Here is a 14062-nt window from a genome sequence, read left to right as displayed (position 1 = left end):
CTTGTCTCCCATCTCTGACTTCTCGCACAGACGCTCTTAAAAATGTACGAGACACTTTCCAACCATGGGAAGAAGAAGGAAACAAAAATGTCCAGAAAACATGAGCACAAACTCATGAGGGTTGCTGGTTCAAATCTAGTGCATACTCTCCCCTCTCCTTAAATAGAACTGCAAGTTTACAGTATATAACACTTTTCCACAAGGCAATTCAAAGTGCTCGTCATGTGATAGTGGAGTATTATTTTCATCAATCATTTAAATTCTGTGATGATGTATCTTTAAACTTGCTTTCATTTGAAGTGTTATTTTAAAGTACATTACCTTCACTTGCACAGGAGATTTTTTTTACAAGAAATGAATGCAGGGATGGATTCTGCTACTTCATACTTTCCTCTAGTACATTTCAGAGATAGAAACTTTACTTTTTACTTTATTTACTTGATAAATTTAGATCACATTTAGATGAAGAGTAAAGACTTTGTTGATCCCTGGGAGTAAAATTCAAAAGCTAGCCGGCAGAATATTAAATAATTAAAACTGGCTTACCCTTTAGCACCTGCAACATTTTAGTGATTAACAAAATAAAGCATCAATGATTATGATCAAAACAACTGTATGTTAAGTATACTTTGATATTGAAAGTATGTGTGGTAACATTTTGAATGCAGTGTTGCTTCTTCTTCCACCTCTGCATGAATGTAATCCAACTTGGCTGCATTCAAATCAGTGGGTTACAAACAAACATTGGCGATTTGAAATTAATTATTTGACACACAGGGAGTCGATTTAAAAATATGATGGACTTTCTCACAGCAGCTTAATAATCTGTAGAGAAACTGTTTCAGTAAGTTTCACAATTACTGCTTTAAAAGAGCTGAGACCAGGGTTCACTCACTGTTACAACACACATGCAGTCATCTTGTCCAATAAATATCATGCAAGAGAGCAAAAGAGATCAGTCTGCTCACCGTACAGAAGCAGTCAGCTGGTAAACATGTTCAAACGAACTTCGTAAAACTCAGCAGAGGGCGAGGCACATGATGAAAGAGACAGAACCCCTACAAAATAAGGTGAGGCATGACAAACGTCACCACAAACTGTCAGTGAGTGATGATGATGCTACTCAGGGCATTTCAGGAACATATACACTGTTGCTGTACAGACATGATTGATATTACGCATATGCTTTCCAAAAATTATGCTGGGTGAAAAAACTCCCTAAGACGATTTTTAAAGGAACATTTCGGGTTGAAAACAACACATAAAGTCATTATTCTGGTAAGGATCATCAAGCCTTTCGGGAAGAGAGTTGTCCTGCTCTTATTATAAACGTATCATTACAATTCTCACAGACAATGGTTGCCTTCAGCACAGGACCAATAAAGTCTTCTGCCTCTGATGTGGGGATAACGGCACCAGAAACCACAACAAAGTACAGATGCTCCCGAGTTTCCCAGTCTGATTTAAATCACAGGAAACAAACGAGGAGCGTGAGGTAATGGGAGCATCAAAGTGGAGCGGAGATAAGAGGGCAGACAGTGACCTCGGAAAAACCTGGAGTGTGTCTGAGAGAGAGACACTGTGAGAATCTGTGAGAGCATTCAAGTTTCCAGAAATCGCTTACTCTGTAGTCTGTGAACAGGTTTTATATGTTATAGGACCTTCTAGTGACAGGTATTGGAATTGAGCAGTAACTATAACTTCTTGCATTGCATTGTTGTGCAATTCTCTAGGTATTTTATATTAGTCTATATTAAATCAATACAAATTATTGTAAATAAAAGTAGAGTTTAGATTCAATGTCTGGTAGTGAAATTGTTCCATCTCCAGTTTATTTGTCATGGTTATAATCAGTTAAAAACATGCAGGGCCAGAGAGGGCAATATAAGAAATACAATACTCAAGGAAGGGAGAAAACAAGGTGGGGTTTTAAGAAGCAAAAACTAAATGCTAAAATACTCCTTCAGTTGATAACTTTTTTCTATGGGTTTGTCACTACGGGCAACACCTTCTTGCATAAAAATTCATCATGTGAGCCATTTGCTGTTTTGGCAGTATGAGCATTTTCTGCAGATGTTGTTGCAGGTAATTCCTATTCCTCTTTGTGTGTACATGCTAGCGGATCTGAATGTGCAGTATTTGCATGCATGTGCAGCACACTGAAAAGTGAAACTAAATACATCTACAAAAAATGTCTGTTTGTGAAATAATCATTTGCTTATAAGGTGTGTGAAACTGAACCACTTCCCTCTATGAGTAGGCACTCTGACAGGATGTGCTTCACTGAAGGGACACGGTGTCCTCCTGCATCCGGCCTCATCTCTCTCCACTTAATCTGCTGGCCGACAACCCGTCATTGAATGTTTATCTTCACTGTATAATCATGTTTTCTTATTTATTTATTTAACAGGAAGGAACAATGCACATTATTAACATTGCTGTAATTGTGTGTGATTAACCTAAGAGGCTATTTTTCAGCTGTAATCCCTGGACAGATGTTTCAAAGTCATCCTAAAAACAGATTACAATGTTTAAAAATACAAAGGTGTTCTTGTGTGGTGTCATTGCATAGACCCTGATCCATCACGGGGTATTACCACAGTGCTGCTCACATACTCAAATACAAATCCCAGAAAATATTGGTGCAACTAAAACAAGCAGAGCAGCTGCTATTTAAGGATCCATGACAAGAAATGTAGTTTATTTGCTGCTCTGCAATTAATATCAGACTTGACTTTTACGTTAACTTTCAAAATGAGAGGACTCTCTAATTTCCTGATTGATGCTCATGCAATTTAAACGTCAAGTGAAATGTTTTTCTCTCTATTCTCGCATGATGAAGTACTTTCACGGTATGTGGTTGCAGCAGGATATGATGTCATGCTACAGAATTTATGGCTCCTTAAAATAAAACATACTCTATCTGACAGTAGCTCACAGTAGCTGCTGTTACAGTAGCTCTTCTGTGTTTGAGGAATTTGAGCCACAGAGCAATTCTCTTGGTCAAGCGTTTTTGGATCGTATGAACTCACAGGTCAAAGGTCAACGCACAGTCTGCACATATGTTGGAATGATGTAAATGGAGCATTAAAAATGGCGTGACTATCCTCATAGAGGAAAAATATGACATCATATTTCAGGCCCAATATATGGTGCCAGATCTATCGAGCAGTTAAATGTAAGCCGTAAAATATTTAAAGCTTTTTAACTTCTTTACAAGATTTCAGTTTGCTGTTCTGTGGATTAACCCTGATGGCTGATCAGCTGAAATGCATTGAAAAGCATTGCAGGACAAAAGAAAGCTAAATTAGATAAAAGCAATTTCACTCAAAAAGAAGAAGCTCGGTAAGATTTTTGACATACGGCGTAAAGTAAAAAGAAAAACATTTGTTTAAATCCAACCTCCACCCACTCTGCCTGGAATAAATCCAGTCAGACTGAATTCTTTATGTTTTTATCTGCCAAATATGTGTCAAATGTAATCTTCCAGAGTCTCAAAAACTCGGAATCAGCCCACAAAATGAACTACTATTATGAAAGATTTTAAGTCCAAATCGAATTCTAAAAAAATAATATTTATAAATGTAAATATAAGTATAAAATACTGTAGAAATAACCACGTTTTTCTCTCTGTTTCTAGTGCCAAACCATCATAATCAGCTCTACATGTGCACTGATTTAAAATGGTGCTCTTAGTGGCAAGTCTCAACAAGTGTTCAGTAGCCTGCTAGACTACATGTCGCTCCTGTAGGACAGTTGATGTCTTCATGTGGTAGCAGTTTGTGTGTGTTCACTGTACTTGATTAGTGATGTAGAACATGAAACCTCTGTCTTAATCTTGTCTAATTTGTGGGAGGCGGCTGATCACTGAGAGACATAATTACAAGGCAGTAACAGAAACATCAGGGGCCGACCTCACTGCCTGGACCAGAGCCCAGGACCTAGGAGCTGTGTGCAGCGCTGAGGCGGACCCTCAGCTACCTGGGAGGGATTATCTCTCTGATTAATCTGCAGAGGGCAGAGCTTCCCCAATTTAATGGAAACCATCCCATGGAGAAAATGACAAGGCGGCCCTGGTGTCTTATCCATAATAAAGACTCTCAGCAAAACATGCAGCAGGTGTGAACCACATTTGAGAAGGATTTGAAGATATAACTATGCTGAATCTTTATTTCATTATTTATAAGTTTCCCATGGTGTTTCAGCCCAAAACCAAGCTGCTGATTTACCACCCAGAAAGTTGCTTCTACTACCAGTGTGGCCAAAACAAGTTAGTGTGATTTTGCCTCTGGACATTTTATCTTGATTAATTTGATCAGTTAACCAAAGAATACCCAACTAAGCCCAAAACTTGAATAGCCTACCAAAGGTTTTTGTTATAGTCTGAAAAGAGCAGGTTTTTGTTTTGCTGCCATCGTGATTCAATTTAAGATGGAGGATTTGTTATCTTTAAGAAGTCACTCAACTGAGAAAACAGACAGAAACATGCCCCACTCTGCAGGTGCGACTGGATCTGCAGCAGGCGTAGCCACTACACTATAAGGGAGCATAGCAACATAACACACAAACACACACACACACACACACGACACGGCCAGATTCATGTAATAAAGTAAGGAGAACTCTTCCCTCTTGATCAGGCCAAAGGTCGCCCTGAAGTTGGGTGTGTGATCTGCTTGTGTTGTAATGAACACACCCAGGACTCAATGTTTCAGCTCAAAGTCAAAACAGATTCCAAGCATGAAAGATGGCTAACATCATCATAATCATCCTCATCATCATCACGGTGCAATCACAAGCCTGCTATAGCCTACTGTGTCACCAAAACACAACAGGCCAGCAGCAATGTGGCTGCTTATCTGTGGAGAATATGATGAAATATGAAACTAAACTACAGTACAACAAAAATGAGCATCGTTATCAAGCTACGAAATAAATTGTGTTAAATGTCCATGTGCACTCTAGTTAAACAACAGCAGCATGCACTAATGTCCAAACCAACAATAGTCTCAATTTCTATAGAGAGATGTTTACAGCCTGTGCATAATCAATTATAAACAGCTGACTTCCTCTTACTCAGACAGATACTCCAAGTTTCTATTAATAAATACAAACCCTATGGACACCGGTGTAGTTTGAGGAAGACCTCAATTAAATAAACCAGCCACTGTAATGCTAGCATAAAACATCCCCAGGCAGATAACAGAGAGAGTAACTCAATATAAACGCCACAGCAGCTGCTTAAACACACATATTGGCAAAAAAAAGAGCTGTTGTTTGTATACACAATGCACTGTTGCTAGGTAACGCAGTTGTTTTTGTGTTGATGCACCCACCTCTTCAAACGTCATCCTGTGAGTCTCTGCATAACGTTAAGCCTCCTCCTCCTTTAGCTCCAGATTGAACTTTTTCTGCTTGGTTAAAGCCTTTAGAAAAGTCCCCTCGGCCTCACTGGTCCAAGTGTCTGTTCTTTCTCAGAAAGTATTTCACTGAATGAATCCAACCAGTCTCAGATTATTGTCACTAACAGTGGGAAGGCCTCACTGAAGGTCGATGGTCCACCATGAGCATGTTAGAAATTAGCATGTTAGCTAGATCCAGAAGGGTTAGGGTTAGGTGCGTTTGATTTGGGTCACTTACTGCCAGGTGGGTGGTGCAGTGACACTTCCCTGATTTTCACAAATTGTTTAAATAATTTGTCATGTGATAGTTGTATAATTATTGTTCATTACTTAGCCTACTTTATGCCGTAGGCCTATAAACATTTAGCTAACCATTTTAAATGCTAATTTATTAGGCCTACTTGTGTATTATCTCATTTATTTAGGCTAACTAGTTAGCATGCACTACCTTATTGCAACCTTGCAACATGTGTTAAGCTTGGACAGCTGGATGCTAGTGGAGCCTCGCAGCGGCGAAACCGTGCCACGCCACACTAATTGCGCCGCATAAGCGCATAGGTGCGCCGCATTTTCGGCTCAGTTGAGGCACCCTCCGCAAGGTGAGGCCCCACGCAGTCTGCATGATCGGCCTGTAGGGAGGGGTCGACGGCCCTGTTTACACATTAACCTTACTATAAATACATTCTACAGACTTACAGCCACAGAAAAAGAGGGCTTGATCAGCTGACAAAAGGTGTGTTTTTGCTTGACTCACTGCCAGCTTGGGTGATTCACCTTGACTTGGATTATTTATCAGGTGGGTTATCTTGCCATTCAGTGAATAGATTGGTGGAGTGGAGTCACATATCAAGTAGATTATGACAGAGCAGCGTGGAGGTCCATTTACTCACAAAGGGTAAATAATTAAGGATCAGAAAGTGTCAGCCCAACTTTGATAGGATTTGGTGTGGGATATGTTGTTCTGTAATATATGTTGTTCGTATGTTCTGTAATCAGTGTTTGGGCATTCAGTTGGGAGCACTCATATTTCTATTATTCAAGAGATTAATAAAATGAACATTTAAACTTATGAGATGAGAGCTACAAACTCTTAATGTATTGGGATCCCATGATCTGGCACTTTGCTTATTCATACATTTTATTATGTAATTTATTACTTTTGGATTTTACTGTAATAGTCATTTCATCCTATTGAACTCTATTCATTTTGTGACTCTCAAAAACACCACAAAAAGCAAGTTTATAATATTGGAATAAAATAATATAAAAATGCACTCTAATAGAAAGAAAAAAACTCGTGCAAGTCATCGTGCATTGCTTACTTTTAATAAAAGGTAGTTGGTAATATGACACACTGCTATGAAAGAGGATATGTTTAATTAGTTTTAAATCTTTAATTTCAGTGCTTCATTGTGATGTTTTCTGCACGTACACTCACTCACACTCAACTCAAGCCTCTCCCACTGTTAGAAAAAATAGAAAAGTGTCAGTTTCCTCGGTGCTATAAAAAGAGGACGCTGCGCACATCTGCACTTCAGCGAGGCGTGGTCAGAGCGACAGACAGGTGCGAAAGAATATACAGCTGCAGGATATCACCAGCCATTTCTACACCTACCCCGTACCTACACAGCTGCAACAAGATGCCTAAGTGTCCAAAGTGCGAGAAGGAAGTTTACTTCGGTAAGATTTGCTCTCTTTTGTTTTTATTTTACTCCAATTAGTTTTTCTTTCACATGCAGAGAATATCGTGTTTCTTGATTTTTGAAATCTTAGCGTCTTTTTGTGCTCAAATGAGGAAACAGGAAACTGAATTGAACTAACACGCTGACAGGCACATGACTGCAAGCAGAAACATGTTTTTTACAAGTCAACTATTAAATAACCTTTGAAAACTTTGGGAAATAAAAGAGTACTGGTTGTACTCGATGCAATTAACATTAAGGCAGTATTTGAAATTGTAGTAGGTTAAAGTCAAGTGTAGCTAATCCTAAGTGCTTTATGTATTTTGGATGCAAAATCATACTTTGTATGTAACTACATTGTGAAATAAATGTATTTAAGTTAATGTCCTTTTGAAATTGTGTGTATTTATATAGAACAATGCAGAAATGTGAATGATTTTAGTAAAATACCTCAACATTTTGCATCTACCCAAGTAGCCTACAGCTTACATTAGATGTACTTTCTACCACTTAAAACACAGGGGCCCTTATACACAAATATATTTGAAATCGAAGCACTTTTTCCTCATAATACTTTCCTGATATTACTTCTGTACTTTTACCAAAGTACATTTTTGAATGCAGGACATGGTGGCAGGTGGAGCATATTATAACTGCTTTATGCACTTTAAAGGAATTATAAATAATGCATTATATTTTATAAACTGTTTGTTGTGGATTGTTTCGGATGTAAAACTTAAACCTAAAGTTTAAAATCTACAATATTTTATTCGGAAAATGGAAATACTCAAGTACAACTGTACTTATTTACTCTTACTACTGCAACACTTTATATTTATATATTTACATGTTTTCAGTTTTGCGGATTAATTCCACATTACCTGAAAAGGTCACTGCACTCTGTAAGCTTTCTTGTTATCAAGTTTCTTTGGAGGTGAGATGAATAATGACTGAATGCAGCGGAGGAAGCAGGTTTTTTCTGTCCTGCAATTCGTCTCCATCCTTGTAGGTGATTCTCATGAGGATACCATCAAAGCCCGGAGCAATTACTGCATCCGGGGAGGAAAGGAACAGCTCCATTTTATTTGTGTCCTAATCCATTTAGCACATTGTCTGCAGCTCAGTAGTGCAGCAACAAAGTAAATCTTCTCTTGGGAGAAGCAAAGCCAATACAGAATACAAGGCCAAGTCTTTGGACTGTCAGTCAGATGAATTGACCGTGCGACCGGGGAGCTTTGCGTCCCATTTTTCCTTTTCATGGATAAACTTTCTCCATCTGGCCAAAACAAGCAAACCAATTTGTCTCGCTCCAGAACAAGTCCACCAAAGAAATATGCTCTTTTCTAAAATATACCTCAGAGGAATAGTAGCCTGAAACAGAGCATTGTATTCTTTATGTGGAAACATCATCCAAACCTCCTCAATAAAAGTTCTCCACGCCTCACTCCTTCACCGTGATCACCCCCATCACACCTCACCGCTGCACTCCCCCGTCCTCTCCGTCTCGTTTGCAGCTCATCTATCCTAATGTTTCTAAGCCCTCAGATGGAAACAATCAGGCTACCGCTGCCTCCCTGAATGATGAGGGGGGAACTTGGTGCAGTTCCAGATACAAAGAGAGCACAAGACAAAAATACTTCAAATCTATTTTGTACACCTCTTTAAGTTTTCGAGTGTTAGACTTTAAATAAGTGCTGCAGAGAAACTAACATGTAGGCTAGGTTGTGTTTGGTGCATAGAGGAAGGCATCAATGAATGAAATGTCTTTAAAACAGGCCATGCTCTCTAAAACTATAGCTTGTGACAATATTGGAAACATGCTTCACTCCCTTTTAACATCATGCTGTCCGCTAAACCATGCAAAAATGTAATGCAATAAGTTCATTTGTGAGCTGTAAACCTGCTTGGCGGCCGAGTTTGTTCACGTCCATTATGCAAAACGAAGCTATCTGAGCTGCCTCTACGTTTTAAAACAAGCTTTGCCTGCTTGTGTTTAGTTATTATAGTATATTTGCTTGTTTTCCGAAGCTCTGTCATCCGTTTTGTGGCTTCCTATTGGATGTATGCTTATAATCTGGCACCTAACGTTAATGTACTAACTGGCAGAAAAGTGAGAAAGAAAATTATCCTTTTTCCCAAAATATCAAATGTGTCAAAGGCTACAGCCAGCAGATGGTTGACCTGAGTACAAGTGGATTTAAATCCAGTCAATTTCCCCACAGAAAAGGTCTGATTTAAAAAAAAAAAAAAGAAGCACAGCTAGCCTGGTTAGTCCTTGCTAGTCTGTCCTACCGTAACGATATCCATACCAGCACATATAAAGCTCACGATTAAACACAAAACTCCTGGATATCACAGCGTTAATGTGTTCGGAAAGAGCTACGTTTCAAATCGTTAGGCTTAGCTAAGCTAACCAACAAAATTACAAAACATTGCAAAACTGATCAAGCACATTAAAGAAATTGGCCACAATAGGCTCAAACGTATTCCCATAAATGGCAAACTATTTTGTAAATGGACTTCATTAAAGAGTAGAGAGTGTATTTAAGGTCATTCATTCAACCCTAAATGCTTCATACTGCATTCTTAGCATCCTTTTTAGCTTGACAAACTGTTATACAACCTCTCCATAGTTTAAACAGCCTCCCTCACAGTGTGTTTTTCCACTCAGATGTGAGTGTTTGTGTATACTGGGCTGACTCCATAATGCCCCAGTCAATTTGAGTTGATGCAGAGAGCAGATCGGATTATCTACTTGTCTCTCACGGCCCATTTATTCCCATATCGTTTGGTAAAATAAATGGCACAAAAAAGAATGCTTTATCAGATCCATATACAATCAGGAGTAACACAACATTGCATGGGCGTGATCACAACTGACTCTGAGCCCAGCGTTAACTGGGAGACTTCCTCTCCATTACTCATTCGACAGACATGTTTACTCAGTCCACTAATTTGTTATTTGAGATTGTACACAGTAATTATTTCAGGTCAAACAAGCTCCACCATATTGTGCTGAAATGTTGTTATGCCACTGGCCTGAGAGGCTGACCTCACCCTGCAGCACTTTCCCCGCTTCCGTTGCCTTGTTTTGGATAATGTCAGGCCATAATTAGAAAGGAAGTGTGTCATATCCAAATTATGTGGGAAGGTCAGTTATTTGCATTCATCACCTGACCTTCCTGAACTCTTATTCTTATGAAGTCTTATCATAAAATCTGCAAATGTCAATCTTGTTTTGTGCTCCTCAGTTACGACATGTTTGGTAGAAACGACATCATGATAACACTTCTGTAATTTTCAGCATATCCTGTGCCCGCCCTCCCTGGCCTCTTGCATTCACAGCGTGTAGCTTTTTTTGGTTTTTGCATAAGATTCTTTGGCCAGATATTCACGTGTGACAGTCTTAAAAGTCGTCTAAACTCTTGCCAATGTTTCTCCAATAAAGCCCTGAAACTCAATACCAATGGATCGGATTCCCCTCCCACTTTTATAGTCCTCCTCATGGGTGCTTGTGCAGATCAGCCCTGCGGATAAAGAGAGTCTTTATCAGAGTTTATGAGGAAGGAGTTGCACAGATTCCTTTTGGGACATTCAGTTCTCTTTTACCCTCAAGCACCACACCCACATAATGTTCTCAAATGTATCTACAAACACATAATCTTGTTGGTCTCAAACTGATATTGTGACCCTGTGACTCGTCTCTTTACTGGACAAAGTTCAAGGCCATGATGATTAATTCTGTCTTTGTATGTGTGTTTTGCAGCCGAGAAGGTAACATCCCTGGGCAAGGACTGGCACAGGCCCTGTCTGAAATGTGAGAAGTGCAGCAAGACGCTGACGCCAGGCTCACACGCATCGGTGAGACACCTGGAAAACAAACAATGCATTCAAGCTTATCCTGTAATCTTTGTTAATGTACACAGGTTTTGGGGTTTGATAGCGCTTCATGAAATCACTATTGAATCTCCATTCTGAAGTCGATATGACAGAATTTAAGTTAATAAATAAAATCCTAGTTTTTCTAGTAGTAGCTAATGATGACCTTAATGATTTGGTCTTATTGTATTCAAACTACTGTCACAATAGATGTGTTAGACTATGTTATGCAGGTTAATATTTAACTTTTTACACTTAAACGTAATATATCGCTCTGCTAGCTATAGGACTAACAAGCTAAGTGCAGTGAAACTTGATGGACCTGCTGGCGCCAAAAATACTTGATTGGATAAATGTATATATACAGACTACAAGATGGTTCATTACAAATCTTTACAGGAAGAGAGAAAAGGGGGATTTTGATATGAAACACTATTTCAAAATATATTTGGCACATAACAAAAGATAAATGAACAATTACCATAAAATATAGACCATAGAAATAGAAATAATAAAATGTTTATTTGTTTTTTTCTTTGAGGTTTTATCAAATTAATAGACACTTTTTGATCATATTTGATATCATACAGATACTTCAACTTGTGAATGTTTCCAATACACTAGTGCTAATACATGTATTCCTCTTACAGCATGAAGGCAAGCCATACTGTCATAACCCCTGCTACAGTGCGTTGTTTGGACCTAAAGGTAAGCATCAGTCACCTTTGCTCAGGTGTAACGCCCTGTGTGAAGATTATTTTCTGTACCTCACAGTTTAATGGCTGTAAACCATCCTATCAAAGCACACAATGTCACCTGATGGGGTCCCACCCTCTATAAACCAGTCCTTACGTAATTGGTGCAAATCGTTAAACTCTTATCTTTTGTTAAAGAATATGTTCTCTTCAGATTTTCAAAATAAAAGTCTGAAATGCCTGCTTCTGTTAGTTCACTGACTCCTTCCCTCCTCTTATTTTTTGCAGGATTTGGACGTGGTGGGGCTGAGAGCCACACATTTAAATAAACAGGTAATTTGCATTTGATTATATTTGTTCACCTTGTACATCCTATTTGTTAAGACAAACACAGCCCTTTTGAATTCAAGCAAATCCATTGTAGTACTTTGCCCAGCCTCATGTGTGTTTGCATTTCTTTATCATCAGGTTCAACGTTGCCTGGAAGCTTGATTGAAGAGGCCAGCAGTGCTCACTCGTCCAATAAAAACCAGCAAACATACTGTGTTCTCATTCAGAAGAAACATTTAGTTTGTCTGTTTTTATTTCATGTTTTTAAACTCTGGTTTCTAAAAATGATTGTCTAATCCCATGATGTTGTAATGAAGTGGTTATCCTCAAACCCTTTCCTGTTCTTAAAGTGGACATTTTGATTAAACTCTTGTGTTTCTTTCTTGATTTAATTGTATTCATTCTTTGTCGAAGACCCATAAATTAGACCTTTTTTCTTGTCAATGACAACGTTCATGTCAGTTGCATTTAGTGTCACATTGTTCATTATGTGTAATTTAATCTGCATTCCCTTTTTATTTCAACCCATGACTTTTGCAGTCTTTCTGATGCTACTCACATAAATGTCAACCGGTGACATTTGCTGCATGATTTCGGGCTTCAATAAAGCACAACATTCCCAAAATATAACTAGATGTATTAGAAGTACAACAGTTTCAAGAAAAAGTCAAACACAAGACAAGTCGGGGTTGTTGGGGAAATATTTTCCAAGGTCCATAACTTTGACCCAGTTTATCAGTTCAAACTGTCCTGACTGAGCACACGCACCTGTAACCTTGGCTGCTGTGCTCTCAGTGTTTTGACTCCCTATTCCTGCCTGTTGACGTCAGCTGATAGAGGTGTTATGATTCTATCTTGTTATGCAGCATGTTGATTATTCTCTCTGAACTAGCTAAATACATGGGTCTGGGGTAGAGTTCTTCAGATTTGACGTGGCAACTCTACCGTGAAGTCAGAACCTCTGGCTCTTGGACTTGTGATGTGAATCCTCCGGCCGAAGCTCCTATAATAAACCATCAGTGTTTGACATCAAAGCTCCTGCTCTTCCCGTGTCTCCTTCATGAGTCGGTGACTTGCTACACAGAAGTTTCCCTTACAGGGGTCATCAATTTATTCAAGAATGTACAAAAACACAGCAATCCATATGTGCCGAACCTCAACAACACTGCGAAAAAAAATAAAAAACCTTATCAATAAACCTGAATACAACACATTCAGGTTAATAGCTCATGTCAAATTATATAAAATAACATTTTAATGCACCAATATTAAAATGTAATATTATGTATGAAATAACTTCTTTAGCAATGCTTACTTTTAAAATAAAATCATGCTCATGCTGGTGCATTGTGGGTAGCCGGAGCAGCTGAGTCTTTACAGATCCACCAGATGCTTCCTTTTTGGTTTCTTGCCAAACTTTTTCTCTGCACGCCCGCCCTCGATGTCCATGGATCACGTAGCAGCCTCCACCCTCCACCATGCCTCTGCCATCCCAGCCTGTTGCTATGACAACAGACACAAACAGGGCCCAACAGACGGCCCGTGTGTCTGTCCGTCCGTCTGGCGGTCATCATGTTTTCCCTTCTCTGCAACAAAGACGCTCAGTGTCGCAGGAAAATCACAACCAAGTCCATACACACTGAGGAAACTGATGAAAATGTGCAAAAGGATGTTTGGCAATGAAGCAATTGTCTGCATTTTATCTAAATTGACTGTGAAATTAAACACAAATGCAGCTTGTTTATGCATTTTGTATATTTGAGTTGGCATGCATTTAATATAATATGGCCTCTGTTTTTGATATTTACTTGTTATAATTGGTCTATTTAATTTAAACTTTATTAACTTAAAGACAGAGCCAATACATTCAAAGTGAAGGAACAGAAATGCTAATAGGACTCATACAAGCCAACACTTTTGCAATTTAAAAGTTAATGAAAATTAGAATAAACACATTTATGTAGAAATCTGGAAACAATAGGGGCTTTTATTGTATATAAAAGTAGGTCGTATAGCATTTTTTTGCTTAGCATCATGGAGTTTGCTCATAGAAACAATTTACCTTGCTAGCATA

General features: G+C 38.7%; 1 protein-coding gene across 1 annotated transcript; it reads left to right on the top strand.

Moving 5' to 3' along the window:
- Window positions 1-6921: 6921 nt before the first annotated feature.
- Window positions 6922-12375, top strand: crip1 (cysteine-rich protein 1). Its single transcript, XM_010785498.1, has 5 exons — window positions 6922-7082; window positions 10851-10945; window positions 11614-11671; window positions 11947-11991; window positions 12127-12375. Exons 1-4 carry the CDS (start codon window positions 7043-7045, stop codon window positions 11985-11987), a joined length of 234 nt encoding a protein of 77 aa, XP_010783800.1. The 5' UTR covers window positions 6922-7042; the 3' UTR covers window positions 11988-11991; window positions 12127-12375.
- The last annotated feature ends 1687 nt before the right edge of the window (window positions 12376-14062 follow it).

Source organism: Notothenia coriiceps, unplaced genomic scaffold (assembly GCF_000735185.1).
Source record: "Notothenia coriiceps isolate Sejong01 unplaced genomic scaffold, NC01 NC01_scaffold00027803, whole genome shotgun sequence".
Lineage (NCBI taxonomy): Eukaryota > Metazoa > Chordata > Actinopteri > Perciformes > Nototheniidae > Notothenia > Notothenia coriiceps.
This window is presented reverse-complemented; position numbering and strand designations above follow the sequence as displayed.